Source organism: Salminus brasiliensis, chromosome 1 (assembly GCF_030463535.1).
Source record: "Salminus brasiliensis chromosome 1, fSalBra1.hap2, whole genome shotgun sequence".
Classification (NCBI taxonomy): Eukaryota; Metazoa; Chordata; class Actinopteri; order Characiformes; family Bryconidae; genus Salminus; species Salminus brasiliensis.
This window is the reverse complement of record NC_132878.1, coordinates 17,072,481-17,099,868: the sequence shown is the minus strand read 5'-3', so window position 1 is coordinate 17,099,868 and position 27,388 is coordinate 17,072,481. Positions and strand designations below refer to the sequence as shown.

At 40.3% G+C, this 27,388-nt stretch overlaps 1 protein-coding gene across 1 annotated transcript; it reads right to left on the bottom strand.

Annotated features, from left to right (window-relative positions):
* rps6ka4 (ribosomal protein S6 kinase, polypeptide 4) lies at nt 1-27,388 on the bottom strand. The gene is made up of 18 exons (XM_072673569.1): nt 26,284-27,388; nt 24,711-24,782; nt 23,138-23,205; nt 21,224-21,374; nt 19,593-19,708; nt 16,780-16,887; nt 14,794-14,874; nt 14,295-14,398; nt 13,552-13,702; nt 13,039-13,200; nt 12,294-12,419; nt 10,746-10,879; nt 10,443-10,536; nt 10,151-10,321; nt 6,626-6,823; nt 5,528-5,687; nt 4,903-5,063; nt 1-3,397 (listed from the first exon to the last, which is right to left on the bottom strand). The coding sequence occupies exons 1-18, from the start codon at nt 26,390-26,392 to the stop codon at nt 3,182-3,184; spliced, it is 2,382 nt and encodes a 793-aa protein (XP_072529670.1). The 5' UTR covers nt 26,393-27,388; the 3' UTR covers nt 1-3,181.

Below are 27,388 nucleotides of genomic sequence, written 5' to 3'. Positions count from 1 at the left end.
CTCGCGCAGTCAGGTTGATGGTGATAACCGATAAATGACACCTGTTGTAGCTGATAACAGTAACCGTTAACTTTTTCTGCATTAAAAAAATAGTTCACACATTTACATATATGCAGAGTTGCCAGGTTCGCAGTTTTCCAGCCAAACTGGGCTAGTGAGGTGCCTTTTTTTTTTTTACTTTACTTTAAAAAGTATCACAAATGCCAAAACACTTAAATTGAAGCCAGCAGAAAATGACTGCGTATCATTTCTAATTTAAATATCTGAAAAACTACAGGAAAGTAAGGAGAGAAGAAGAAAGATGGTCTGATTATTCTAAATGTGGAAGTGGGTCAATGTGCAAGCTCTTAGTCACCACTGGCAACTATTCATCAAAACCCGTTTCTACTACTTACTTACTATAAACTATGGCAAAATGGCACTTTGCAGGAGAAGTAACAGAAAACACTTATAAGTTTCAGTGAAAGTCAATGTAAAATGATATTCAAATGCTCAATTTTAGAGCACTTATTTTGGTTCACTCGTCATAAAACTCTGACTCAATATAAAGAACTTCCAGATTAAAATTCTGTGAAAAAGTAAAAAAAACAAAACAAAAAAAACAACAAAAAGGTCTAATGTGCTGCCAATACGGCCCGAAGGAAACGATTTCAAATCCAGAGCCATGCTGCTTTGCCATCAGCAGCTGGAGTCAGAGAGAGCACAATTGGCCATGCTCTCTCTTGTTGGCTCTCCCTGGGCGCTCTCGCCTAATCACTCTTAATGTTGGCCGGAACAGGGATCTTTTAGCTGGTGCAGCTAAGAACGAGTGGGTTAATTCCACCAGTTCCAAAATGGGAGGAAAAATAAATAAATAAAAATGGAGATACCAGGTTTTTGCATGACAGCAAAATGATTTTTAAAGAATTAGGTTTTAGTTCTAATGTCCTAATATTTTAATATTCAAGGTGTTTTTACTTCAGTGAACGAATACCTCCAGCAGAAGTAAATGGTTTATAAATAGAAGTGCAAAAGTAGCAACTCAAAAAACTAGAACTGTGCAAATGGTGATTAGGTTTTAAACTGAAGAGTTCTTCTGGACCTGGCAACTCTGCATGTATAAAGGGCAGTGAGAGTAGCTCAAGTAAAGTTTTTGTATAGTACAGTTAGTCAACCTTTACATTGTTTTATGTAAATAATTTACAGCTTTTAGCATACACTCCAAACAGAGCTACTCATACACTCTTGAAAATAAAGGTGCATGGCGTCACTCAAAGAACCACACGTATCACCCTTTCTTTTTAAGAGTGGAACGGCAATTGGACATAAAATTAAGAGCTTACTAAGAACAAAGTACTAAAGTCTCTCATTCCAGTAGCAAGGCATTTCTGCCTGCGTGGGGAGCTGAACCTCCAAACTTCTGTGTGAGGGGTAGTGGTGTTATGTACTGCACTATTAGTTTAAAGGAGTGGCTGCTGAAACTCCAGTGCTGGACCAACAATATGGCTTTGCCATTTGTCAACATCCAATATACCAGCCCCTGGATCCTTGGAAAATATGACAGGCCCGGCTGTTCTCCCTCTCGCTCTGCTTCTCACAGTGCTGGATCACACACCTCAGATGAGGAGTGCGAGTGTGCGTGTGTGAGTGTAGTAGAGCCCTTTAGGAGATTCGAAGCACTGGCAACTGGGCCGTACAGTACGTCACATTACCCTTTACAGCAGCCTGTAGAGAGAGCAACTACTAAGATCTGTTCAAGTACGACATGTTAAAGGGGACGGCCGAGCTGAAACGCAGCTCAGAGGCTGCGCTGCATGGGCAGTTCATCAAGAGTTTACATGCAACTCGATGCGCTATTCACAAAACGACCCACAGAATTACGACAAGAGGCCGTGAAGGCTCAATAAATAGGAATTTTATATAGGAACGTTTAGATTTAGTAAAAAAAAAAAAAAAAGAAAAAGAAAAAATAAGAATCGCTGTAGATCACTGAGTCACAAATCACTCCGTCACTGTAGCTCCTTTAGTTTTAATAAAAAGGGCCTGACATGGCTCTTGTATATTTCATAAATATGCTACGGTCGGGTTTGCGTGATGTTACAAAAGGCTTCGGACAAATGCTTGGACAAACAGCACACAGACACAGCTCAAGCACACAAAAGCTTGTAGTAACAACAACCACGATGACAATGTCAAATTACTCCCGTCTTCTCACCTTGTGCACCTTTAGTGGTACAGCCAACGGCTGAAGACCTTCTGGTACAGTAGCACCAAATGAGCAACAGAGCATGATTCAGGAGCGGAGAACTACACAGTTGGAGAAGGTTTCGTGCTGATTACCTGTCAGGACTTTTGATAGAGCATGTGAATCTTCTTTTTAAAAAAAAAAAGTCATTTAAAATAGCCTGTGCATAACATGCATGTATTGGCATTCGACAAGAACTGTTGATTTTTTTCATATAAAGCTGTGCTCAGCAGATGTTAGAGAGTATTTTTTTTTCTATTTATGTATTTTAAATATGGATCTTTTAAAATGGTTCCCTTCTATTCCATATGGCTTTTCCGTCAAGGCTTCCTTGCATGACCCCCTCCCCTCCCCCAAGACAAGTTTCTAGCTTTCCCTTTCCCTGTTGAAAAATATCTCATTTCAGCTTTTTAAAAAAACCCTTAATGCGCCCCAATACGCAAGGCAGCTTTTCAAAATTGTGTACATTCATTCCAATAAGCTCAGGTTGTGTCAAAAGGTCCTCATCCAGAAGGAGATACCTTGAAGATGGCGCCCACGTGCAAAGAACTCATCCGCAGAAGAACAGATCGCGGATCGCCCTCTGAGCTCTGCAAACAAGCTGGAAAGAAAGCATGTGTCGAAGTGACCTAACCTTTACTTGGCTTCAATAACCCAAGAGCTGGCGCTCAATCTTGCCACTGATGGCCCGCGCAGCACATAGATCCTTATATGATGAACGTTCAAGCCCTCTTGTGTTCAGTCAATTGACTTTGTTCATTGATCAGTCTGCCAGGCGTCAGCCAACTTGAGCTTCCATCCCAGCAGGACTACTGCCTCGCTCTTTCAGTCTTTCTTTTTTTTTTTTTTTTAATCTTAATGCTTTTCTTCGCTGACCTCATCTTCCAAGCGTAAAAGGTTATCAAACAATCGCAGGGGGGGGGGGGGGGTGTCCAGGGAGGGTTTCAAGTCGAAGGGTCACAGTTTTGGGTCACTGTTGGGCGTAAAAGTCTGGCGACCCTGTGTCTTGGGGTGGGAAGCCGAGGACGAGGAGGAGGAGGAGGAAGAGGAGGACGAAGAGCTTCTCCGCGTCTCCACGCCCGTGCTAGTCATCTTCAGCTTGCGCCGCTTGGCCAGTGGGGCGTTGTCCACGCTTTTCAGGAAAAAGCCCTCGCGCTTGCCCCTGTTGAACGCCTGAGGGTGTAGGGGAGATGGAAAGGCATAGGAAGCAGACATGGAGAGACAAACAAACAGAAAAAAGAGAAACGACTGTCATTGCTGCAATGTGATGAATGAGGTTTCTATTCTTTAAGACAACCTGCATCCGAGTGCACCAGAGAACTTCTGGCACAAGAACACTAGCTGCTCTAACGACTGACCCAACAGCACACACCACACAGTGTCAGACTGAGAAAGAGAGCGCTTCTGTCTGTGCCTTTGTCAACACTGTGTGGCTGAAGGAACCAGCATCACCTCTGCTCAGAGCAGATAGCAGTGAGTTAGGTCTGTCTTATCATCACACCAGCACTGTGCCTCGCAGCAGACTGCCTTTCAGAAACACGGCCTAGTGTTGCAGTAATCTCCCACTACTTGCACTACATTGATCTGTACAAAGCATACAACGTAGACAACAATTGATTCTGTTATTTAGCCCAAGACTAAGATTAATGCCATGTCTGGGGATATGGATAAGTCTTTTTATTTTAAAGCTCGTTTACTGTTGTTAACTCTGCAGCGTAGCCCAGTCATGATAAATATTGGATGATACACTGTCCTAGAAATAATTGCTAAACAATATTATTGTAATTTTAAGACCATTTTATGCCACTCATATGATGACAATATTACACGGCATAGTAATGCATTTACACCTTGTTAAGGAGTGTAATATTTAAACATTGTAATTGGAATATTAAAAATGTTTAAATATCCTACAGAAATAAAACAAATAAAATTAAAACACTGTTCATTAAACAAAGTCATTATACCGGCTCAATTACGTTATTGAGCTCTCCTCGGATCAAAAACTGGCTGTACAGAATGGATTGAATTATTTCTGCACACCCCAGAGGGATGTAATGTCAGATGTGTGACCAGGCTTAGTGTATTACCTATTTTGCCTGACAGTGACGACATGTTAAAGTATTTATCTGCCTATAAAAATTGATTAGCCAGCCTAGATAGATATTCAGCTGATGATCAATCATTAAGTGCATGATGTTATATCAAGAAACTGTGCTACAGAGGACAGCGGTACAAATTACCACCACTATCTACTTACTTTATGACTGCTACGGTGTTATTTGGGAAAAGGCTGAATTTGAAACTGAATTCATAGGAATGTCTCAGTGACAAAGTATAGAACAGTTTTTTTTTCCATAGGCAAATAAATCCTATTGCCTGATAGAAATCACGAGAGGGTGGGAATCACAAGAGGCACAATATATGACATATGACAAGAAAGTGAATTGCTCAGTACTGCCAAATGTGTCCTAAAACTATGTGGAAAATAATCACTGTAGATGGTTAAACTGTGGAGTGGGGTTTTCAATGCTTTACCTTTTTTTGTTAGCATTTTTTTTTAAATCAGATGTCATGTTGTAGAGTCTTCCCCTCCCACCCCTAATGCTAGGTTAAGGGGATTTTAATAAATAAGTGCTGGTAATAAAGAAAAGATGACGATTAAGCTGTCGTCTGACCTTGAAGGTGGCATTTACGTAGGTACGGACTGTGGGACCACTGGACTCCAGGACATCAGGGGTGCAAAGAGGGGTGGAGGACACCCCTCCACCCTGCAGCCATGCGTTTTCTTTCAAAGCAGAGAGTTTCAGCCGCCGCTCCGGGTCAACTGTTAGCAGACCTGAAAGAGAGTGAATTGAGAATAGAGACACTAAAGGTAGAGAAATAGATCAAACAACGCAATTAACAGAAACAGATGAGAGATATACCTGTATTACTAGTGCTTCTTCTGCCTCCCCTGGGACCAACATTTTTTAACACATTAATATTCCTCCTACAGTTAAAGCCATTACTCATAATTATAATGATTAGTAAAGAGGCATGGTCGGGTACTGGTGCTTAAATACAACCTGAATGAAAATGACCTTAGAAACCACTCATTGAGAATAATGTAGTGTGAGAGAAAGAGACCATTTATTTATCTCCTGAGTGTTTTAAAAAACAATTAAAATTATAAATGTGAATAATTAACAAGGCTTTGATCTCAGAATCCAAGTATTGAGTCATTGTTAATATACAGTAAAACAAGTCAAACTGATTCATATCTTAAGTTCCAACAACAAACACACTGCACACTCAACCTACCCCTCACTAAATCTTTGGCCTCCTCAGAGACGCCCTTCCAAGCCTCGCCATCCAATGAGAAGTCTCCTTCTTTGATCTTGTGCATGATGTCAGCAGCGTGGGATGAGGTCATTCCTTTTTTCTCACTCTGGAATGGGACTTGTCCGGAGAGTATGGTGTACTGACAGACAGCGATGCACATCATCATCACAGATATAATCATAATGCATATTCTAATATGCAAAAAACACCAAAAAGGTTAAACAAGCATCAGTCACAATTCAAGAAACGTAATCTGTAGCAGTTTAGCGCCGCTGAACACACCAAACAACACCAGAATGGTTTAATTTTTTCCTTTAGATCCTCCTTTCAGTCATGCACCCCACGTACTGTACAGATTCTTGCTGGTAAAGCAAAGGTGTTTGACCAGAGTGGACATCAATCACCCGTGTCTGAGGGATGTTATGGTATGGAATTTTACCTCAATCCGTGGTGTTGCCCTCAACAAATTCTTGAAGGTGAAGTTATAAACCTAAGAACAGTTGCTGCTTGAGCTTTGCAATGAGCACCCATGTGTTTATCAGTCACTACCTGTGTTCGATGGTTAGTATTGTGCAGCTGAACAGTATTACATATTTCTCTGAAGGAGGTTCACACAAAGCTTTACTTTACATAATGAATGGAGTATGTAAATCTGTATTACCTACAGTAAAGTCGGTCACTCAAACAGTTCAGTTCAGTTAATTCTGCATCCAGCTTCACCTCTTTCATGTGTAATAATTCTCATCATTGTAGAAAAGCACTTCCAATGTTAACTCATTTCAGCATGTTCCTTGTGATGTTTTTGTCAATGTACACAGACAAGGTCAGTGTTGGTGTTGTTTTAAAAACACCAAATGATAAACTGATGATAAAATAGTTTTCTGTCCTATTTATTCAAATAATTTTGAATTGGTAGTAAAATGGAGACAACAAATGCTCCTTTTAAAGGCAACAAATAAAACCAAAGCAAACGAGGGAAAAAACAAACAAACATAAAACAAACATAAAACATAAAACTGTGACTCTACATTCATTTAGATTAGCTCACTCCGCACAAACATACACCCACACACTCACCAGTATGACCCCCAGGCTCCAGAGGTCGCAGGCTTGGTCGTATCCGGAGCTGTGGAAGAGCTCTGGAGCGGCATACTGCAGCGTGAAGCACGGGGTCTGCAGTGGAGCACTGCCGCTGCCCGCAGGAAACAAACGTGCAAAGCCAAAATCGATCACCTTTAGCGCAGAGTCTTCAGCCTCGTCCGCAAACAGCACATTCTGAGAAAGCGAGAGGGGGGTATTTGGCATCATTTAGCAACATTGTCATGACTGAAAAGCCCCTCAAACATTTTTCTGTACTGTTTTTGTGTGTTCTGCACACAAAAACATTTGGTGTTTCTTTTGGAACTGAACCCTTCACCATGAATGACCCATAAAGTATGATTTGATCAATCATTTAATACCACCGTTTTAATAAGCAGCACACAACATCTTAGAGTGTTTTTAGAGAAGATATGGCTTACACAATTAAGGGGACTGATTGAGAAGCATGCAAACCCTTATACTCAGTACTAAGTAGTACAACCTGCTTTGCATTGTGCTGTGGAATAGTGGAATTGCATTCTCTGGAGTTGCGAAGCTCTATCCAATACATCAGTACCTGACCTCACTAATGCCCTTGAGGCTAAATGTTCCAACACCTAGTCTTCCCAGAACAGTAGAGACTGTTACTGCAGCAAAAGAGGGGACAAACTCCCTATTAATATCCTTGATTTCAGGAGAAATGCTGAATAAGCAGGCATCTATAAACAACTGCAGAAAATGTGCTTCTGCTTGTGGTCTTCAAAAGTCTATTTTGATCAAGACACTTCAGAATGATGTTGTCAGCAATGAATAGCAATTAAAGTTTTTTTATATAGCAAGGCAGCTCAACACAGCACCTGAACTGATTGTAACACCTCACTCAAGTTACACATTTTTCAAGGGGTAATTGCTTTACAAGGCAGGATTAAACATCACTTTAAGGTGCCCTCTGTGACAAACTATGGGACATTTTATAGTCTAATATGAAATACACTAAATAGCAGTAAGTAAATGATATCAGCTATACACAGGTACAATGTATTAAATTCTATGGATCTGTACATGTGTGTCAATGTAAAATATCTTGGTGTATTCTGGAAAGAAACAGTATTTGGACGCCAGCCAATCAGGTTGTTGAAATGAGGGGCATTTGAATAAACATCTGAAAGAACAATCTGTGCTCAGCAGAAGCTTGAGAGTCTGTGTATACTGCATGGACAGCTAAACTTGCATTCCTTTAAGCAAGACCCATCATGATGTTATGATGATTGCCGCAGCCCTAGCCGGCATCCTTGTCTAGTGAGTAAAATAAAGAAACAAGCAAAGCAAGGCTGTATGTTCAAGTGCAAAAAAATACTACAGTTTTACAGTGGGTCTTTGTGTAAATTGATCACCCTAGTGGGGAAAAAAAAAATTACTAAACAAAAATGGAAATGAGCTGTTTGAAACATATCCTAATATAATTTTTAAAAATGTAATACATAATTATTACAAATATTTTTTTAAATTATAAGAATAGCATTTGTTCTTCAATTTTATTCTTACAAAAAAAGTGGAAACAAATGAAAAAAAGAATATTTTTGAAGAACAACTGTCTAAGCAGAATACAGAACACATGTAAGCAGAACGTCTTTTAGTGAATACGGCCGAGGTTCTCACTTTATGTATCCATACATTTGATGGTCCATGAGGGCAGCATAACAGTACATCAGTAGTGGACCAGTTTTACTGACAAAGCATAATTATAGAATTATATGTGTATAAGTGTTATTGTGAATGAATCATGAAATCAGTTGTGAGGATACGGAGTGTCTTCCAAAAGCTCAACCAGATTTTAGAACCGTAGCTATCTGCTTTGTAAATCACACATCTAACCTAATGCATGTTCAAGCCCCTGCAGCTAAACTGAGAAACAGAGCAGCATAATCGGATCATTTGAATCATTTGAACATAATGTTTTGACTGGAAACGTTATCTTTGCATTCATTCACAGGTTTGCTTTTGATTGTCTAGATCCTCTAGCACTCTTCAACCTGTCCTTGTTTATATTCCGCATTACACCAAAAACGCCTGACTAGCTAATACCCTGTTTTTTTTGTCTACTTTCTGTATGAGATTCTGCAGGCAATCATGTTCAATGTAATGTAGAAAAAGTGCCCTAAATACCCTAAGCTTATAATTGTTATGGATAGAGATGGATCGATTAGTGTTTTTGGAGTCAATGTCGAGGGTAGGGGGCATGGCTGGATGCCACATTAACCTATCCAGGCATTACTTAATGACGTAGCATCATGTAGGGCTTCTGTAAAGCGCTGTGCTTTGTCTCTTAAGATGAAATGTCCTCTGCTTTTTGGAATCAACCACATTTAAAACATTGTTTTGTTAGCTGTGAGAACCTGTGAATTCTCATGCAGAACTGCAATGTGGAGCTTAACATGCAGTTACTCACTGATCCTCACTGTACTGGGCTGAGTGATGTACTCTCGAGAGATGTACCCAATTAGTGGTGTTAAAAGGACTCCATTCTGCTTCCACCACCAGGCAGTTAGTTTTACTCTAACAAATGTGAGTTTGAGTCAAATATGGTAAAAAACACTTTTTAACGACATTGTATCCGTGCACAAAGCGTAATTCAACTCTGGTTTTAATTTATCTGTGCTGCTATCTAGTGGTACAGACAGCTAGCGGTCCTGTGACCTTGCGCAACGCTGCAGCAACTCACAAAATATGGATCATATGATCCAGCTCTCAGGATCGGCTAAATTATTGGCCCATCGACAATCTCCTATTTGGCTAATACCGATACACAGCTGATCGATACTTCCATCTCTAGTTATGAGTGTAGATTTAATCACAATAAGAAGGCACGCAGGGACCAGATATGAACCACAGTCCACAATGCTCACAGCACTCTTTAATTCCATTCTAGACCAATTCTGAAGTATTTGATTGCTTCTATACGAAACAAAGAAGAATGTTACTCTGATCTTTGGCTCAACCTGAAGGGTGCACACGGCCTTCCTCCACTCAACCAAACTCATACATTTACATGCAAATCAGATGCAAATGCACTGTTCCTTTCTGCAAAGAAAACAATTAGAATCATGTTTGCAAATGTAAAATGGATGTGTTTATAACTGCTACTGATGCATCAGGATTGTGTTTATTGTTTTTGCAGTGTTCCTGGACTGCTAATGAGACTTGTCCTTAAATATTCACCTATCTAGGTACTGATCTGTCCATCTCCTACGTGGCCATCTAGTCAGCACAGCGCAGATGTTTTAGGCACATTATTTAAAACCAACAGTGAGTGTGTTTTTGCTTGTAAAGCAGCATTTTACAGCATTTTCAAGTAACAATACGTTGTAATTTCAAAGAAAGTTGTTGAGATCTTCTGAGTTTGAAGATCAAGCCCCCCCCCCCCGTGTATTACCTTTGGCTCCATTTATATACTCGTTTGCCACTTGTATTCAACCTGCTCTGAGATCAGTTCATTCATACGCCATCCATCCATCCATTTACCTCTGGTTTTAGGTCTCGATGCACAACTCCAGCCTCATGCATGAAGCTGACAGCCGACACCAGGCTCTTCATCAGTTGGCTGGCCTCTCCTTCAGCAAACAGCTTCTTCTTCTTCAGTCGCTCCAACAGCTCACCTCCACGCAAAAGCTCCATCACTAGATATGTGTGATACTGCAAAGGGAGAAAACAGTAGAGTTAAAAAATAAATAAATAAATAAAATCAAGACAAATCCAACAAAAAAAAGGTCACTTAAGTAATGACATGTGTGTGTTTGTTTTGCGAACCACATACCTGATCTGTGTAGACTTCGTGGAGACTAACAATGTTTGGATGAGATCCGCACTGTCTAAGTGCTGCAATTTCTCGCTGAGTCATGGCCTCCATCCTACAGCAACGCCACAACATGAACACCATGGTTTATACACACACACATATTGAAAGTACAGAAAAGAACAGTCTGGCTGAAAGTAAGACCTGAATCAGAAAGTGTTTTTTTTTTTTTTTTAGAGCTCTAACCAGGCTGACTGAGCCCTGTTTCTGTAGTGCTAAGTGAGCTGAGGCTTGTCTGGTTGGCTGCAAGGTCGCCTTATGTACCTGCGGCTGATGATTTTGACAGCGTACTCTTGGCCACTCTGCTTGTGCCGGCACCTCCTGCAGATAGAGAAACTGCCCTCGCCCAGCGGCCGCCCCTGCAGACACAGCTCATAATGCTGGAAGAACTGGGACTCCTGAGAGAATGAGTGAGAGAATGAGTGAGAGAGAGAATGAGTGAGAGAGAGAGAGAGAGAGAGAGAGAGAGAGAGAGAGAGAGAGAGAGAGAGAGAGAGAGAGAAAGAGAGAGAGAGAGAGAGAACAAAGAATACAAGGAATAATATGGTATAAAAATGACATAAATCTACACTGTACAGACAAAGGTATTAAAAAGAGTATATCTTGCTTTTGTTGGGGTAACTGTCTGTACTCTCCACTGAAGGCTTTCTGCTAGCTTCTGCAGCATTGCTGTAAAGATTTGATTACATTCTGCAACAAAAGTGTTCGTGAGGTCAGGATGTTGGATGCTCACCACACTACCTCAACCGTATTAGATGGAGCGGCATCTTTCTAGAGAACACAGTTCCACTGCTTCACAGCTCAATATTGGGGGGCTTTATACCCCTCTAGCCCACACCAGCATTAGGCATGGTGCCCATAGGTTGATGTTTTTCTGCTCCAAAGAGTCCTATTATTTTAGAAGTACTTCTCTACAGGGACTAGACAAGCTGTGTGCGCACATTTGCACACGTGTCAGCAATGAGTGCAATTATAAAGTAGCTAAACGCATTCATTTAAATGGGTGTCCAGTACATACAATACTGTAGCAAGTTGTGTAAAACATCTGCTGTCTTGGTAATGCATTTGAGTGTGTGTTGTAAAACACTATATAACAGTAAAATACATCAGAAATATTGATATATTGTTAAATATCAATACTAAACATTTTGTTTTCCGCAGTATCTACACCATTCAAATCATATGCACTTTTTTACTCAAACTTTCTTTTGACCTACACTGGCTTCCGTAGCACATGGCTAGTGAGGAGGCCTTGCTAGCGTTGTGGTTTGGCATATTGAATGATTAAAAACAATCTCTAGCTGGATTTCATATCCCATGCTAATCAGTCATTAACATTACAGACATCCTGTGATGAAAATACAACACCTTACCTTCACATGAATCCCTTCAAAACAGCCAGGCCTCAGGTAGGCTTTTTTACATTGATAGATTATGGTCAGTATAACTTCATGGACAACGATGATATTGTGTTTGACAGTGTTTATAAATAAAGCAATAAAGGATGTGATAAATGTTCAGTAAATCAAAATATTAACCATAAATACAAGTTACTCTTATTTTGCTTGTTTTTATTCTCAAAATTTTACTTGGATATGTCTATATGAGGGGGGGCTTATTGGTATTATATATGGTATTGACTAGTGGCATTTCAGTATTGTCACAGTTGGTTTATGTATTGTAGTATTAAATATTAACATGCTGCATTCTTGCAAATACAGTTTGAATGTATGAATAAGTAGGATGTAAGTTGTTTCCCCTCTTTCTGCACTTTGGGTGTTCAACCACAATGGCAACAGTGCAGCCCCATACCTTTAGCATGGCGCTGCGACGAACGGTAGCTGAACCTGGTCGCTCCACGTTCACTGGCGCGTCCAGGACGTCTCCCATCACTGCATTCTTATTGAACAAGATGGAGGGGGCCACAAACGAGTATCCCTGTGTCCAGGTAAGAGGAGTGAGAAGAGGAAATGTTGTTATTGTGTGAAAACATCTGTTCATCAGCAGCTGTCAAAATTAGGAGTGGTTACTTGAAGTGTGTGTCCCTACACAAATAAACATTTTACGACCAATACAAATTTGTTTTAGACTAAAAATACTAATAAGCAATAATATTAGATAGTATCATAAGCAGCATATTTTACATTTATATTGCGGTAATTTGAACAGTACTTTCTAACACTTCTAAATGTGAACCGTCAAATATGACTGTCATTATAAAGGTTTGTGAATATATACAAAAGTAAAAAGAGAAAAAGGGCATCTGACCTAAAACATAACATCAGTAATGTTCAACTAGCGAGAAAAAACATTTCAAAACAGTCCACCCTCAGGAATTCACCCCATAGCGCTTGTAGTTTTTCAAAGGTTTCTCCCACCTTCAAGATACATCATCATGAAAATGGGAGTCAGTTAAGTGATTTAACTTAAGAAAAAGTCAAAAGGTAAGGTAAAATTTGGGGTTCCCTTTCAGGTGTAGGGATAGCATTATTGAAGCTACAGTAACACAAGGACTGATAGAAAATCCACATGAAAAGGGCAGTATGCATGTGTATACCTGGAAGAGGCGGTCAGTGCTAGGAGGCGTGCTGGCGGGGGAGTAAACGGGCTCCATGCCTGTGAACTCCTCAGCAAAGTTCCCCACGTCCAGCTCATTTCGGAGTTCTGGCTTGAACGGGCTTGCTACCTTCTTTTCTGCCAGATCAGCCCAATTTAAACCCTAAAGCAAAAGAGAGGGTAGGTGTTTATATCTGTGAACCTGATTAGATCCGACTACTCCCATCAGGTTTGGGTTTATTTTACCTTTATTCTTTCCCTCTGCTTTAATAAGACCCACCCTAAAACAACTTCAGGTCTGTCTATATTTAGGTGCAGACCAGGTGCGGATTAAAGCTCTCTTGTGTGTGGGTTTGTGTTTGTAGTCAAGTATGTGTGATCATACATGTATGCTTGATTGAACTGAATATGAAATAGGCTGTTTACATTCCAATTCGGTCACCCTAGCAAAACATAACCTTTTTACCAATGGCTCTTGCATGTAAACGTGAGCACGATGGAGCGAAGACTATACCTTGAAGAAGGGGTGACTCTTAATGTCCTCAGCGCCCCGGGGTCCAGAGCCCAGCCTCTTGTGAGGGTCCTTCACAAGGAGCTTCCTGATGAGGTCCTGAGCTACTGGCCCAATCAGAGAAGGGAACGGAGGCTCACATCGCAGGATACGCCTAAAAGAGAGACAGAGAGAGAAAGAGAGATTCAAGTAGGATAAGTGAGGGATGCGAATATAAAAATAAAAAAGAAAGAGAGAGACACAAAGTGAGTGAAAGGGACAAACGAGACAGAGCGAAAAAGAGGAAACAGCACCAATGGAGAGAGGGACAGAGGCAGACAATTGGAAGAGATAGAGAGAGACAGAGAGAGGGAGTGTAAAAAAAAAAGCAAGAGAGAGAGAGGGAGAGAGAGACACAGACACTTAAGCACTAAACGAATCAACCGCTGTAAAGCTAATTCAAGTGCTTCCTAAACTAATTCATTAGAGGCATTAAAGCATTATGGAGGGGAGATCATACAGAGCATGAGGGAGAATACGATAAGTGAACAGAGAAAACAAGACAGGACAAACCAGGTTGTGCGATCCTGTGTGTGTGTGTGTGTGTGTGTGTGTGTGTGTGTGTGTGTGTGTGAGAGAGAAAGAGAGAACGCAAAACATATTGCATAAACATGTGAGTGTAATAGCAGTAGGAGGAGTGTGTGAGGGAGGGTGCGTGTGGGTATGTGGAAGTGAGAGAAGTGTGTGTGCGCGTGTGTGTGACTCACTTTGACACCTCACTCTGGGAGTTCCTCTCGCCCTCCAAAGTGAAAGGAGACGCTCCCGTCAACAGCTCGAACATGAGAATTCCCAAACTCCACCAGTCTACTGACTACAGATGGAGGGTGCGAGAGAGGGAGGGAGAGTGAGAGACCTTATATATTAAATAAATGTAATAAACTATCAGGAAAACACCATTAATCATCATGTCAACACCACACTGGTGTCTACACTACAGAAACAAAAGATGTGAAAAGGTTCTTTGGAGCGACGCCATACAAGTACCAGTTTTGGTTTCCTAAAGAACCTTAAGTATTCTTTTTTATTCTGCCACATAACAATATGGTTTAAATTGTGGTTAATTACCACAGATTATGTATAATTTGAACAGTTTACCTGTACAGGGTACATGCTATTTCATGTATTGGGATTTTAGGAAATTCAGCTGTTCCCCAAAGGTCTAGGAGCAGGTTTAATGATTTCTTACTCAGCAGAGACTCCTCTTACCTTGCCGTGGCCAGCCTTTCCTCTGATGATCTCTGGAGCCATGTACTCGATGGTACCACAGAATGAGTAGGTCCTCTCCTTCTGTTAACACAGAAAAGGCTTTGTCAGGTACATGCACTGCCACTCAAAAGTTTAAGAAATCTAAAGCTACTGAGAAACTGGGTCCTGTTCACTCTATAGTGCATTACTTTAGGGTTCCGGCATTTTGTAGCGGTGTCCGAAAACATAGTGCAGAATGCGCTGTAACAATCCCACAATGCACTGTAATATGTAGTGTACAAAAGATGTACCCTTAACAGACGTGGAATACCCATAAATTCTTGCATTGTTTGGTTATCTAACTCTTCCGAAATGTCTCTGAGGAAGACCAACATTCAGACTGTTTATGTGACGCAATCTGCTGTCAAACAGCAATGAGCTCACACACATGACGAGGTATCCGAAATCGTTCACTACCTTGTGGAATTCTGTTCAGTTTCAGCCATAGCTCAAGATATAGCCTACCATATTAAAGTCTAAGCAGGTTTATTTTAAAGAACCAAATATTTAATTTTAATAATAAAAGTGTTAAGAAATTCATTACTCCAGGCAAAACCCATTCTTCATACCAAGGAAGAGTAGGTGGGCTTCGCTGAATTTCGATTTCTGACACCATGATTCACATTTATGAGTGTGACCCCTAAAACGACCTGTGTCAAACTAAGGCTGAATCTCAAACACCCCTCTTCCTCCATTGTGCTCTCAGAACTACTAAACTGCAGATTCTGAACCGTACATGTCTAATAGGGATGCATGCATACAGACTGAATGCTAACAGGCTCTGTTAGACACTATCTATACTACATATTTAGTGTACTACATAAGGAGCCTATTTACTCACATGTTGGCTGAGTGTCGATTCTGTCTAATTCTGTCTAAGAATTGTCTGTTTTCTGCTTTCTGCACTGTGTGAGCTGTTTGAACCAGTAAACACTAACTGTTAATATTTCTAAAACAAAGTAATTAGAAAGTTCAAAACACACAAAACCACCCCTACCTCCACCGAACGAAAAAAAAGATTTCACTGCAGTCGAGAAGTTTACTTCGCTTGATTATGCTTTTTAGCATTATGAGAATGAATTACAAATCACATTAAACAGTATTATACTGTGGGACTTTATTATTCAGTAGAACTGTCTCAACTCCCATTTTGTGAGCACTACACAAGCATCTGCTGGTGTGAGCAGTCTTTCAATAACACATACAAACATGATGTGCATACTAACAGTGCCCCCTGCTGGACAAACTTCAGTGAGCAGTAAATCTCCACATCATTTCAGTCATAATGGCGGAGGAGCTTTGGGATTCAGCAACAGTAAAAGGGAATACAAATATACTTGTACACTATTTAATATTATTTAGCAAGCATATAGAAATTAAATGAATTGTTCTCCATCTGTTCCGTTTCTCCAACACGGCGATTAGTAAGTCTGAAGCATCAGTACTGCGTTATTTTCCAATCACCACACATAGCTACATAGCTTTTGATAGCAAGATACAAATAGCAAAATTTGTACTAGTAAATACTAGTGAACAGCTGTTTTGTGATAACACATACAGATGTTATTTCTCATGCTTAACTAAATATTGTTTAACAAAATTTTAAAAAAGCAGGCAAGGTGTCCACAAAAACAATACTTGCTTTAGGTTTATGGTAGTAAGGCTGTACAAAAAATCTCTTTCTCACATACACACACATATACACAATGTTTATTAGGCACATAGAGAGTCTATCCGAGGGTTTTTGGTACAGCATAATTTGAAAATATGTGCACAAATAGAAACAACAAGGTCTTAAACCTGTGTCAGTGAAATTACTAGCATAATCACACAAGCGGCACACAAACACACACACGCATTTAAATTCACAGAAGCAGTTCAGACTGACATTTATCACTCGACCCTACGTTGGACATTAGCAGCTGCTGTCATTGCTGGGTCACTCACCTCCTCCTCCAAAAACTCCTTACTCAGTCCAAAGTCGGTGAGCACCACATGGCCCTCGCTGTCCAGGAGGATGTTTTCCAGTTTAATATCTCGGTACACGATGCCAAGCTGCACAAATCAGGCCAAAAGAGAGGCTTGTAAAGAAAGTGACACCGCTGCAGCTCAGAGGTACATACACTTACAGTTCTGAACAGCCAGGTAATGTGATGATGTAGCACAGCACGAGGGATGATTTAACCCACTTACAGTTAATGTGCAGTGTGTCTTTAATTAACAACCTCCAATTATGGGCCTGTTAATGAAATTTTACTCCTAGACAATATCCACAGCCCTGAACACACACACTTAATAAGCGTCTGGTTAAACATGTCATCTTGGAGAGCAGCTGTGAATATGTACATTAAAAAAAAACTAGGCTTATTATTCAATCTTCAGAGATCAGGGGCATGAAGCTCTGATTTGGCACAAATTGTGAAATTATGAAACAATCACTACAAAATGATTTAAAGAAGCATTTTCACACAAATTTGACTATTTACATGGTAGTGGAATAGCAACAATAAGCCAAGCTTTTGGGGAAAGATTTCTACATTTAAAATAGCCAACAAATATTATTTTCTAGAGACCTAAAATGTCAAACTTTCATTTTTCTTGACACAGTTGAATAAGAAATGTTTGTGCATGGTTTGGTACATGCACTGTTGCGTCCTCCTTCTAAAGAAAATCTGAACTGAAACAAATCAGGCCTGGGGAAATCAGGCCAATTCCAAAACCCCAAAACTGTTACATAACAGTCTTGACTCACATTTACTCCCTGGAAATGTACACAGACCCTGAAAGCCAGGGGAAGCAAATGGGGATCCATGGTAGGCTAAAAGCTAACACTAGCCAAAGCTAGCTTTTACCATCACTTCTCTTCCATGTTCACTTCTTCACAAACTGAACTACCAAACTGGAGCTAAACTCATAACAGAAGAGAAAGTACCAATTTATTTTCTTTTTACTGGTAAAACCGTTACAGTGTTAAAACAGTGGTATAATTTACAGATTCTGCAAGCTTAACCAGCCAATGAAACCAGAGCTTCACCTTCAGATGAATGCACTGTCGCATTTTCACATTCTGAGAAATAAAGTATGGATCTACATACATGCCCTGGTTTGAGGGGCATTCCAGCTTTAAAAAATAGTATCTAATTACACATTATTTCTCGTGTGTTATATTTTGAGGTACAGCACTGCACCCCAGACTCATCTGTCTGACAGAATTATTGATTTTGTGTCCATCCAATTTCCTCTCATTACAATACCAGGCATGAAAGCTCAGCGGGCTCCAGCAGCATCACTCCCAGGAGAAAACGTGGGATTTTAACATGAAAATTCTGGTGCATGCTTGTGCACTCAGAGCTGCACTTGGAGACACAAGGGTAATTGCTGTGGATTTATTTGAGTTCTACAACTATGCAAATCATGCAAAAATATCCTTTTGAGACTCCACATATATTATCGTTAAAGGCCATTATAAACACACTCCAGTGTACGTGCTTGGACCCTGATAATACCCACATGTGACCCCTTACAAAGTGGTCACAACAGTCCATAGAAATTAATGTGTTCTTAAAGACAAAACAATAAACATCTGCTGATTTGTTATTGTTGCTAACAATAATTATTTACATTTTACACCGTTTTTTTTTCTTCTTTTTTTTTTTTTTTTTTTTAAGTATGACTGGCCAATTCTAATTGTGGTCATTTCACATTTTTTTTATTTCTAAGAATCATAAATTATAGCTTACAGAAACATTTTTGTTCAACATTTCCTTAATACTATTAAATAAATATAACAGCGTGTTTGAACATTTTCAGCTATTGTAGATTAAGCACAGATGTTTAAAGCTTGTAAAACACTCTATATACTTCAAAATGTACTGCATGTAACAAAAGCATAAATAGTAGTGTTAAACAGCTTTCAGTCGTGTTGTAAACAATGGCTGAGGCTAATGCTCGTTCCCAAATACACCCATAATTAAAAAAAAAAAAAAAAAAAACACACACTTAGCAGGGTTTCCACCCCATCAACAAATTTTTAACGAGGAATCCAATAAAACGCGAGCTAAACTGAACCGGCTGAACAGTGAGACAGATTCACTCATGTTTGTGATGGAAAATGCTAAACTTGCTAATGCTGCTAATGTTTACATGGACATAGTGACGTACTGTTTATTGATCTCACCACTGAGCTCCGTAGAGCGGTAAACAGAGCATGCTGTAGACAAGTCACACACTTTGGCCAAGACACACTAGCAGTACACCCATGTTGGAGGGAATTCCAGACAGGTCAACTGACCTCCTGTTGGCTGTGCTGAAGCCCAATGAAGATTTTTAAAGAATGCTAAAGACCTGCGAGTGTTTTGTTGGAACGGTGCAGCCGGACGTCACAGTGACGAAAAGTCTATAGGGAACAATTCAGTCACTGCTATGGTGGTGTTTGTTTGCACAGACAGCTATACACATGTATTTGTGGACAAGTGAAAGTGAAAGAAGCATGTGGACTGAGGCAGTACAGTAACACTACAGGACTTTACACAAATATGACCCACGCATAGTTATGTATTTTGGAGTTAAGCGTCCCGGCCTGGAGTGGCAACGTCAGAGACGGCATTCTGTCATTCTGGGGTCCAAGGTAAAGTTGCTTTAAGTGAAATTGTAACCTAAACATTTTCAGAGAGGAAAGTGTCTGTCTTTTGCATACTGTGCCTGTCTAATTGCTAAGGAAGGTGATTAGCAAGAAAAGAAAACGGTGCACGGGGTCTTACCTTGTGCAGATGCTCCAGGGCCAGGATAATCTCTCCTACGTAGATTCTCACCTCGTCTTCTGAGAAGTGATCGCGCTGGTACAGGTGAGTGAACATCTCCCCTCCACTCACATAGTCTACATACACATACACACACACACACACACACACACACACACACACTTTATTTATTTTATATATATATATTTATTTATACATACATACAAACAGTCAAAACAGCATCATCTGCTGATTCTTTCCAGAAGAGTGGTTTGATCCTTTTAGAACCAAATCATTCGTTTCACATTACTCAATTTACTGTACATGAATACTGTACATGCAATGGCTAGAGACAGGCAATATTAGATTGCAACCACTCTATGCTTCATGATCTTCCACCTACTACTTCTTTACCTAGAGCTCAGAGGTAAAGGTTTTTATTTTTTTATTTATTTATTTTTTTTTTAAATAACGTATTGGTAGTAGAGTTGAAACTGGAGGAAACTGAAATGGCTTTGAAGAATTTTCATTGGCAACTGAAATTTCAAACAAGACAACAAGACAAAACCCTGCACACATACAGAAATCAATGCTCACAGGAGACAGAGCAACAGAGGCATAAGCACACAAGCCCACTTTCAGACAAAATGCCTGTGAGACCAAATGCAGCAGATTCTGATAAGAGCATGATAATAGGCAGAATAGTCACTGCCAGTTCTTTCAAACAAGGACGGCCTCCAAAAGCATTACAACAACATGCACTGACAGTAAATACTTTGGATCATACACCAACTCTCTTAGCTCTCCCTTAACACTCTCTCTCTCTCTCTCTCTCTCTCTCTCTCTCTCTGTGTGTTCCAAGAGTAACCATGCAAGGAAACAAGAAACAAGCCAGACTGTGTGCTCGGAAATAAAATACATTGTTGATTTTCGATCAACAATTTCCATCATCAAAGAAACAGACTGGCAAAAAATAAAAAATCTGACTGTTAACATTATGATAGCACAGCTATGGATAATCAGCAAGAAAACTGATCACACACTGTCACATTTAGGGGGAACATGGTTTGTGTGCAGATTTAACTTTGTAATGAAACACAGCCTAAGTACAACATAAAAACCTGAATACAACCTGCACTGCAAATTACTGGTCACTAGATCCTAAGGGAGGTCAGTAAAGTTGCTTTCAAAGTCTTTTTCAGCTACATGCATCTCTGTAACTATGTCAAATCTCACTTCTAATCTCTTTTTAATTGAAGAAAAAATAACTTCTTATGTTAATGAGAAATGAGAAACACAGAGGTTCACTTACTTTTTCCAGCCTGCACTGTACAGTATAACTGTGTGATTTTAGTTTAATTAGATTGTATCTGTCTGCAATTGTGAATTAGATAACGATCTGAGCACATTTTCTTAGTAATCAAGGCAGAAATCTATGTAATTCCAAAGCGTTCACTTACTTTTTCTTGCTACTATAGTGGTAATACGCAGCCTGGCATACCTAGCTTACATTCATGAGGTTATTATATATGAATGTATGAAGATCAGATCAGTACCAGATAATACTCAACATTAAGGGACTTAATCAGATCATATGGTGGAGACAAAAAAAAACTGGATCAGGACATGCTTTATTACTGTGGATTTCTTACCCAGTATAAGATGGAGTTTGGTCTGGGTCTGAAATGCGTAGTGCAGGGTGACCAGGAAAGGAGACTGGCGAATGTGTTCCAGAACCTGCCTCTCTGTCCGAGTGTGTTCTGCTGTTTTTGCCTTCTGAACGATGGCGGCCTTCTTCAGAACCTGAGGGTCGAGGCATAACACACAGTCTATTAAGTTGTTAGTAAGTGTTCACACTGGTCCTGAAGTTATGTAACCCTAGTTAACATTTCATCATCCTTCCTTGCGAGATGGCTTAACACAGATGAGGTATTGCAACAAATGAAGTGCATAAAGTAAGTGTTTATCTACTAATAGAGAACCGTTTGATTTTCAGGACTCACAAAACAGTACCAGTACCGGTACACAGTATGTCCAGAAACAGTGACCCTATATTTCCCTGACAAACATGTTGGCATGCCATTTACTGAGAAGAAAACATCTTTTGTAGATAATCTTGAATTCTCATTGGCATCCACTAATGTTTAGCTGTAGTTTACCAGATTTTCCTCAGCTCTTTTTGGCACGTTGAATCTCATGGCTGGGGGTACATGACTTTATTAATCTACAGCGGTCTAGACCTTGTCTGTTTTTCTATTCCTGAGTTAATGGAGGCCTCTGAACCCGTTTATATCTGGAAGTATCTGGATTTGTCTCTGGTTAGTCAGACTGAAACCCAATTGCTATGTGGGACAGAATATGCAAATGTGCTCCTTGCGCGGCAACCAGCTGTTTATTCATCAGCCTCTTCCTGTGCTGTGCGAAAGATGGTTGCTGCCTCATATGTAGCAATTTTACATGCCATTGTGCCTTTCTTTAAAGTTGGGGGAAGGCAACAGCTTCAGCTGTCCATGCTGTGAGTGTTTTTGTGCTGCATGGGGATGCGTTTTGGTTATAAAGAGACAGATAATTAGAGACTGATGCATTCACACTGCTATAACGTGGCTCAAATGTGTCTCAGACCTCCTCCTGAAGTTGGTTAAGTGATAGGATCTGTAGCTGTTTTACATGACATTTGAGTGTGTTTGCACTTGCATTTTTATGAGACTTGGCCTTATCCAGATATAATCCTGATACTTAAGACCCATGAAGTGACCAAGGTGTAAATGGGGTCCTTGTCAGCTTTAAAAATTAGGTAGAACGTGTACATGTAGTGTGGAATTGGACAGTGAGCCAAATAACTTTAGATACTTATACTAAACTGATGTGAACAAATAACTGCTACTGTTTAAATATTTAGCATCTGTAGTCTAGCATTAGACCCCTGGCTTTAGTTCCCGTTACACTTTAAAAAACAGAGACATGGAATTCTAGGGATTGTGTTGCATTTATGGAACTGCTGTCCCTTTTAATTTGAATGGAAATGTTCAATAAGAAGAACCAATAAGAACTTCAGCATCATGAAATGAGGAACAGGAGAACATCCAAATGCTCAGGAATAAAAACTGTACTGGTTATCTGGCTATAACGGTTCTTTTATGAATTGTGACTACAGTAGACTTCCCCAGTACATGGCTCCAAGTTCCTCCTCATCCTGTATCTGCTCAAATCGCGGTTTACGGTGGAAGGTAACTAGTGGAGTCAGTATTAGGAAGGCAGCAATGTCATATTTGAACGATCCCATGTTGCTGAATAGTTTAAATCAGTAACTTAAAATTTTCTTTAAAAAATCATAATTAGCATTCTCTGCTTTAACTCTCCATGGCTTTTCCTCGGAGCCGCCGCAGAACCGGCAGTAGGAACATGGCTAAAGCAGATGAAAAGCACTTAGGCTCACATAAGATGCTTTACAATCATATCATGGTATCAATTTATTGTAACAATATTGCAGACAATGAGAGTTTGTCTAAATTTCTGTTATCACCAAAGCCTAAAAATGATAGAACTCTGCTCAGCAGAAAACAGACCTTCATGGCATAAAGCTTCCCCTCGTCATGGCCACTGATCTTTCTGACCAGGAACACTTTTCCATAAGCTGAAAAAAAAGAGGGAAAGATAATAGAGAAATGTGTCAGCAGGATGAACAGTAGATCTCATTTGTGATACAAGAAATTAGATTTGATTTTATTTGAGTTAGTCATGGCTGGGAACAGACTGACATTGCAGTCCGGTCATGCAAGATGATGATGTCTGCCTTCCTTTGAGATGATATCAAGAAAGAAAGTGAGACAGAAGGGCAAGAGTGATCAACTGGGTTTGTTCATCAAATTAAAACTGCTTATGGAGAAAAACAGGGACCTAGGAGAATCTTACACTTCTGACAAAGTTCTTCATTTTTATTTCAAAACATGGGACACATGGGCTTCTCACCTCCCATGTCAAGGATTCCGAGAAGCTCAAAATTCTCTATGCCAAACTCATGCAAGCTTGGAAGGTAAGAACTGGCAGCTCACTTAGTTTGAAGCAAAATGTTTAACAAAGCAAGGGCAATGTCCATGACCCTTACCTAGCCTCAGCTGATCATAAGATTTAGCAAAGGTCAGCATGGCTTTTTGGAGCTTTACCTGCTGTAACAAACCTCAGTGTGCTCAGAAACTAACCAGACCTGTGAACTGCAGGAATCTGCCAGGAGAAACTGAAGCCTAGACGAATAAAGCTCAGTAACAGGGGTTTGCGGCTTGTCCTTCACGAGATGCACAACACTGGGACTTCTAAATTGCAGTTCCTTAAAAAATAGCCCAAACTTAAGGTTGCCACTTATGGTAAACTGTAGGTTATATTCTACTTTAAAAAGCACATTTAAACCATTATTCCATGATGTCAAGCACTGTTTTAATACATTCTTTAATAGGCATTGCTGGATGATGATTTAGTTTGTTTTCACTACCTACATTTACTGACACTTTTTATACAGTTTTATACAGCCCTTTTTATTTCCGCAATAACAGCTCCAGTGTGCAATGATGAACTGATGTTAAATTTACCTTTTTGTGCAAGTCAGAGATGACAGCTAGCTGCAAAGACTTTTCTGAAGTGAAGTGCTGGTATGGTGGTACAATGTTACAACAATAATTGCTTCATCAACAACAGAACAACCTAACACTGCACAAAGCCAGAGAGTGGATTTTTATTATTATTATTATTATACTTATATTTTTACATCAGTATATTGGGGGGGGGGGGCATTTGCCAATATATATTGTGACTACGGTCAACTAAGCTAGGGGTGCAAGCGAGTACATATGCTGTAATTTATACATTATGTAGCTGTAACCTATATGCACTCCCTGTGTAAGTTTGTTACATTATGTGGTGACATTCTTTCACAGAAATTCCAGAAAAACTCAAAAGAGTCTGTTATATGCTTAAGAGCCACTGGGTCTTATTAAGATGAGTGCTATTTCCCAATTTCAGAGAGCCGCCAGTTCAGAAGCTGTCTTGGAAGGAAACAAGAAAGTGACCTTTTTACACAGAACAGAGAGAAACAGACGAGCTGTAGCATTAAAACATGGTAAACACACACACACACAGGCCTCTCACCTCCTGTGCCGAGCACTTTGAGAAGCTCAAAGTTCTCCATGCCAACTTTCTCAGTGTATCCCGTGAGGTTTGCTGTGGAGAGCAGTGGACAGTATAAGAAGTGGGTAGCTTTCTCACACACACACACACACACACACACACACACACACACACACACACTCCTTTTTTCACTAAACTGAAGATGTTTTCAGGTTTAATCTGATATAGAATTTTAATAAAAATATTTGTTAAAAATTATTTCAATAGTATTTGTATATTATGTGCTGATTCTACTGAGGTCTAATTACAAAACCAAGTACAACTTTTATTCCAAGCAGCATGTCCTCGTACAAAAGAGACATCTTCTGAAACAACGTAGATAAGCAAAAAACAATACAAACACTGTAAGTCTCCATATAATTTTACTAATTTTAAGATATCAGCATCATAAAGTCACAATTGAAATATGTAACAAAATCTACACTAAGTCCGACGCTCAGCATTAAAGCAGCATTATGCAGAACAGGTATTTAATGCTATTTCTTGGGGGTGGAATTTGCACTCTGAGCCACCACTGAAGCAAACTTTTTTTTTTGTTGTTGAATTTTGCAGGCCGAGACATACAGTGCCGGCATCCTACGTGAAAGAAGCACTTGAGGACTAAAGTCTGATTAATAATAGAGTAATAATACAGGATTTCACATGAATATGACTCACATGAATCACAATGACTTTTAAGCTTCTGATGTTAAAAATGCTACATAGTGCTGCTTTAAAGGCCATCTTCAAAGTTGTTTTTTTTAAATATCAAACAAAAAATGCAGAATAAAAGGCATGATAGAGGCGTGAAATTCCTCGATCACAGAAAGTCATTACGATGTTAATACAGGTCAATATGACATCTAGTGCCTGAGACACTGTTTACGACAGTTTTGAGAAAGATTCTGACCAACAAAAAAAAAAGGGTAAACATACATAAAGGGTGTTATGATGTAAAAACAGAAAAACCCACAAAACTTCTCTCTATAGATTTAACACTTTACCAGGATAAACATAATGATAGTTTTCAGTCAGTTTATAAAATGATTATATTATATCTCCTGTCTCCTGCTTCCCATCACAGCCACTTTACAGAAAACACGAGCTGCCAAACTTCTCTACAAATCACAATCTGCCATCAACTCTGAAGGATTTTGTTTACATCTCAGTGGCTGAATGACTCTGCTCTGAGTTGCTGTTTCAGTTTTGAAAGTCTGAGATCAGCCACCTCGAAAGATGGTCAATCAGATGAGACTGAGGGGCGTAAACGTTCATTTTCTTCAACACCATTTATGTACATATCAGATTACTGTCAGGGGGTGCTGTTTTGGTGGTACCACGAACAGTAAAGCAGTGTTCAATGATGGCCCCATCTTAATTCAGCCCAAACTGAAGTGCTCCTGATGTTTACACGACCTTTATTAGGTCTTGGGGACTGAGTGAGTAACTTAGCCAGCACAGCACACTCCTATCAGTAAACGACAAAGGGCGAAATAGCTCCACTGTGGAGTCAAGGCGAAGGAAGAAGGCGAGTGCCCTCATCTTCATCACCTACCATTCGTGATCTCGTGTTTGACGGTGCAGACTTTCTTCCGAGTCTCTCTGTCCGAGTCCTCGCTGCTGCTACTACTACTGCTACTGCTAGCACTACCATCTCCGGGCATTTTTGCTGTTCAGGTTCACCAAATTGTCGCAAATAAAGCGGTTCGCACTCGTTTCCCTTCCGCTCTCCGATCATCTACGTCCAAAACACGTCCTCTCACGCAGCTACAACTACTACTACTACTGCCGCTGCTGCTGCCGCTGCCGCTGCCGCTGCTGCTGCCGCTACTACTGCTGCTACTCGTGAGGCAAAGCGAACATGTCAGACCGCATAACGGCTGTGAGACGGGCATGAATGGCAGCTGTTTAGCTTTGTTTTTGTGTTTCCTCCCCTCCTTATTTTGGTATTTAGTGACAATCCCCTAGCTCACAAATCCCTTTGACATCCTGCTGTGGACTCTAATCTTCATCAGCGAGTCTGAATGTGTGTGTTTTGTTTTTGCTGAAGGGGTTAAGCGACCTAAATACTTCACCGTCTGCTAGCTATACGGTCACTTTAGACTGAAGACTAGCCCAGTGTGCTTCCCAAAGCTCTTCCCTATCACAGCCACACGGCGACCTTCGCCTTTAGCAAATAGCAGCTTGATAACTCCGGTTATTCGGTTGCAATGTCGGCCGTGGGGACGGCTATTTCCGTATCTCCAACTCAGTAGCTGTAGCTGCTGCCTGCTAAATGACATGCAACTGGTCTCCAACAGCAGCCGTGACCCGCAGCGGAGAGCATCCACCAGCGACCCCCTCTCTCCCGCTCTCTCTCTAGCCCTCACCCTTAGGACTTTTAACGGGCTAGCGGTCGGTGTAGCACGGCCTGGCGGACGAGAGTGACTCCTCGCCGAGCAAACGACTCACTCAGCGAGTTCATTAACCGGCCTGTCTAATAAATAAAGATGTCGTAGCCCTGCTAACGAGCTAGCACGGCTCGCTAGCTCTCCACCTTGACAGTCAAATAATAGAAACTCCGCGTCTCAGGCCTCGGTTTAGCATTTCGCCGCCGACGTTGCTTTCCCGTGTCGCCCGGATTTGTGCGTGACTCACGGTGAAAAGACGCGGCCGTTAAA